This window comes from Bactrocera latifrons, unplaced genomic scaffold (genome assembly GCF_001853355.1).
Source record: "Bactrocera latifrons isolate USDA-ARS-PBARC rearing strain unplaced genomic scaffold, ASM185335v1 scaffold_207, whole genome shotgun sequence".
Lineage (NCBI taxonomy): Eukaryota > Metazoa > Arthropoda > Insecta > Diptera > Tephritidae > Bactrocera > Bactrocera latifrons.
Window position 1 is genome coordinate 314,679 of NW_017535597.1, and position 2,546 is coordinate 317,224.

Here is a 2,546-nt window from a genome sequence, read left to right on the forward strand (position 1 = left end):
GTTTTCGCTTTTTTATAGCTGAATATATTTTTATTTATTTTATGTGGCGCTTTGCTACCACGTGGAGCCATATATCCGTATATATRTAGAGACACCTACTTACATATTTACAGTACAAGAAAAGAGAAAGGCAATAAAATAAATTCAAAAAATAAAAAGATAAAATTTCATATAATTTATGCATTTATGCAACACACACTCCACACAATCAAAATGAAATTGAATAATCTTCAACAACACACACACTTTATATGCACAGGTCAACGCATCACCACCATACACCTGGATGGCGTACAATACTTCATTAGCCGCATGAATCCCTATTCGCCCGAGCTCAACTACTTTCTCGCCTATCAGTATTGTCGTTCGTTGGGTCTGCAATTGGCGTCGTTCGAAACGAAAGAGAAAGCCGAATCTATGACGACATATCTGAAGAATGCCGGCTATGGTAATTATGATTTCTGGACTTCCGGCAATCGTTTGGGTACCGGCATGTTCCTATGGATGAGCACCGGCCTGCCGTTTAATGCGACCTTTGACTTCTTCGAGAATTCAGCCGATGCCATACAGGCTGGTCTGCTCGATCCTGTCGATCACAATAGCAATACATCGCCACAACGGACGGCGCGCGACAGGTAAGTGAACGTTTACGCTTTACAGTTGATATTTGTCTTAAGTCTATGTCATTAAGTTCGTAGAACGTGGCGCGGTAAACTCTTGTAGAAAGCAGAAATGAAAGTTATTATTAGAGTTGATCTAGTATAGTGACTGATTCTTACGAGGTCTTAATTGAATAGGTCGCTATGTTCTGAATATATTGAAGGAGTTTTGTGGGATCTCACAAAAAAGCAGCTATTGATAGCAAAAGCTCAAATCGTTTCTACTCTACACTTTTTATAAAACTTAGATCTACTTTGCTGATCTTTTCTGAGCTCCTAATTTCGAAGGACACGACAAACAAATTCTGTATTTGACAAAGTCCTCATTCGGTTTAAGGCTTTACCCTTAAGCAGTGTTTACTTACTCTGTTTACATCAAAAACATTTAAAGAGTTCCTAGCTATACCYCTAGTTATGTTTTTAAGGTTTCCCAGCTAACTATAGCCGAAARCCTCCACAGAACCTCTTCAATTTCCACAAAAAAAAGAAAGTCYGTATTCTATGTCAATATACTACGATAAAGGTGGTTGAAAAGGGAACACTGGTACGGAGGCGGCCTCACTTAAGCCATCAGTAGACCCATTGTGYTCCCAGGTGGTAACCAAATAAAACCTAATACAGTGGATTTTGCCAAAACCCAAATTTTTTCCATCCCGGCTAATCAATGTCTCCAAATTTGGAGCATCGGGAGCTGTAGATTATTACGTTAAATAGGTTCCATATCTATCATAGGCATTAGAAACTTTCGCAAAGCWGTGTAGACCATAAATAGGAGAAAAAGTATCGAAATATTGAGTTGAGCTCTCTGAGAAACCTTGGAAAAAATTCGCAACTAGTACTTCAAGAACATTTTTCATGCTCATATCTTCAATAAGACTGAAAGTGAGATTACTCAAGCTCAGCTACATAACTCAGAAACACAGATCAGGCTTAAGGTTCTTGTAGTATAAATAAATATATTATTTAACTTTAATCAAGAAATCTTATATAAATCAAGTTTCTCACTTTACACTTTCGTACAACACTTATTTGACCCTTTACAGCAGTAGCGGCGCTGAGAAGGGTTGCGTCATTTTGAAACAACCCACATTGAAATGGATGCCCGAAGACTGTTCGGCTGTGAAAGATTTCATTTGCGAACAAACCCGATGCTATTACTACAACTACGGCAGTATTCCAGTGTCATCGGCGCAGGGGTAAGGACATCAAACTACTACTCTTACCTAAAAAAAAATCACTGAATTCACAAATCAAGCAACAACAAAAACAAATAAATCAATAATAAAATTAATAAAAAACTTAAACACTCACTAAAATTAATAATAAAAAATTAAAGCAATATAAAAGTAATTGAAATAAAATTAAAATAAATTGAARAGAGCAAGAGCTAAAGGCGCGCGAGAGAGAGAGAGAGAGAAAGAGAAATCACAAAAATATTTAATGAAAACAAGATTATGGAGAAAGAACTAATATTTGCAGAATCTAAGGCTTGCTCTAAAATTTGTACAACAACAAATATCTTGCACAAAAASAACAACTGAAAGAAAGCGTAGCATTCTGCGTGAATTTGTGAAATTGTTTATTAAAGTAATCTATTTTTAAATAATACGCTAATTTTTGTAAAACTGAGTATATACCAAGCATATATATATTACATATATATATATATATAAATACATATATATTCACCAACACAAGCGCAACAATGAAGCGTCAATAAGCAAAAAAACAAATCCTTACAAATATAGGTGAGCTAAACCCCAAATCATAAAAAATACAATAAAAAAATTAGAGTTAAAACACATTAAAACTAATACTTAAGTACTTAAGTAAACACTCAAACAGTGACTCAGAAAATTGTGCAGGTGTGGAATTTACGATTTTTTT

General features: G+C 35.1%; 2 protein-coding genes across 3 annotated transcripts in view; both read left to right on the plus strand.

The window, feature by feature from the left end:
- LOC108968259 overlaps positions 1–1,935 on the plus strand; it is an 8,313-nt gene extending 6,378 nt beyond the window's left edge. Inside the window, exons 2-3 of one of the 2 annotated variants that reach the window (XM_018932177.1) lie at positions 260–635; positions 1,706–1,935. In XM_018932177.1, coding sequence (XP_018787722.1) covers positions 260–635; positions 1,706–1,859 — 530 coding nt within the window. In that variant the 3' untranslated portion in view covers positions 1,860–1,935. Of the gene's footprint in view, positions 1–259; positions 636–1,702 lie in introns of both variants that reach the window. The other variant, XM_018932176.1, reaches the window with a different exon arrangement.
- A 241-nt stretch (positions 1,936–2,176) lies between these two features.
- Positions 2,177–2,546, plus strand: part of LOC108968258 (nuclear polyadenylated RNA-binding protein 3-like) — a 4,453-nt gene continuing 4,083 nt past the window's right edge. The window contains exon 1 of the mRNA XM_018932175.1: positions 2,177–2,407. The gene's annotated coding sequence lies outside the window, so the exon portion shown is untranslated. The remainder of the gene's footprint in view (positions 2,408–2,546) is intronic.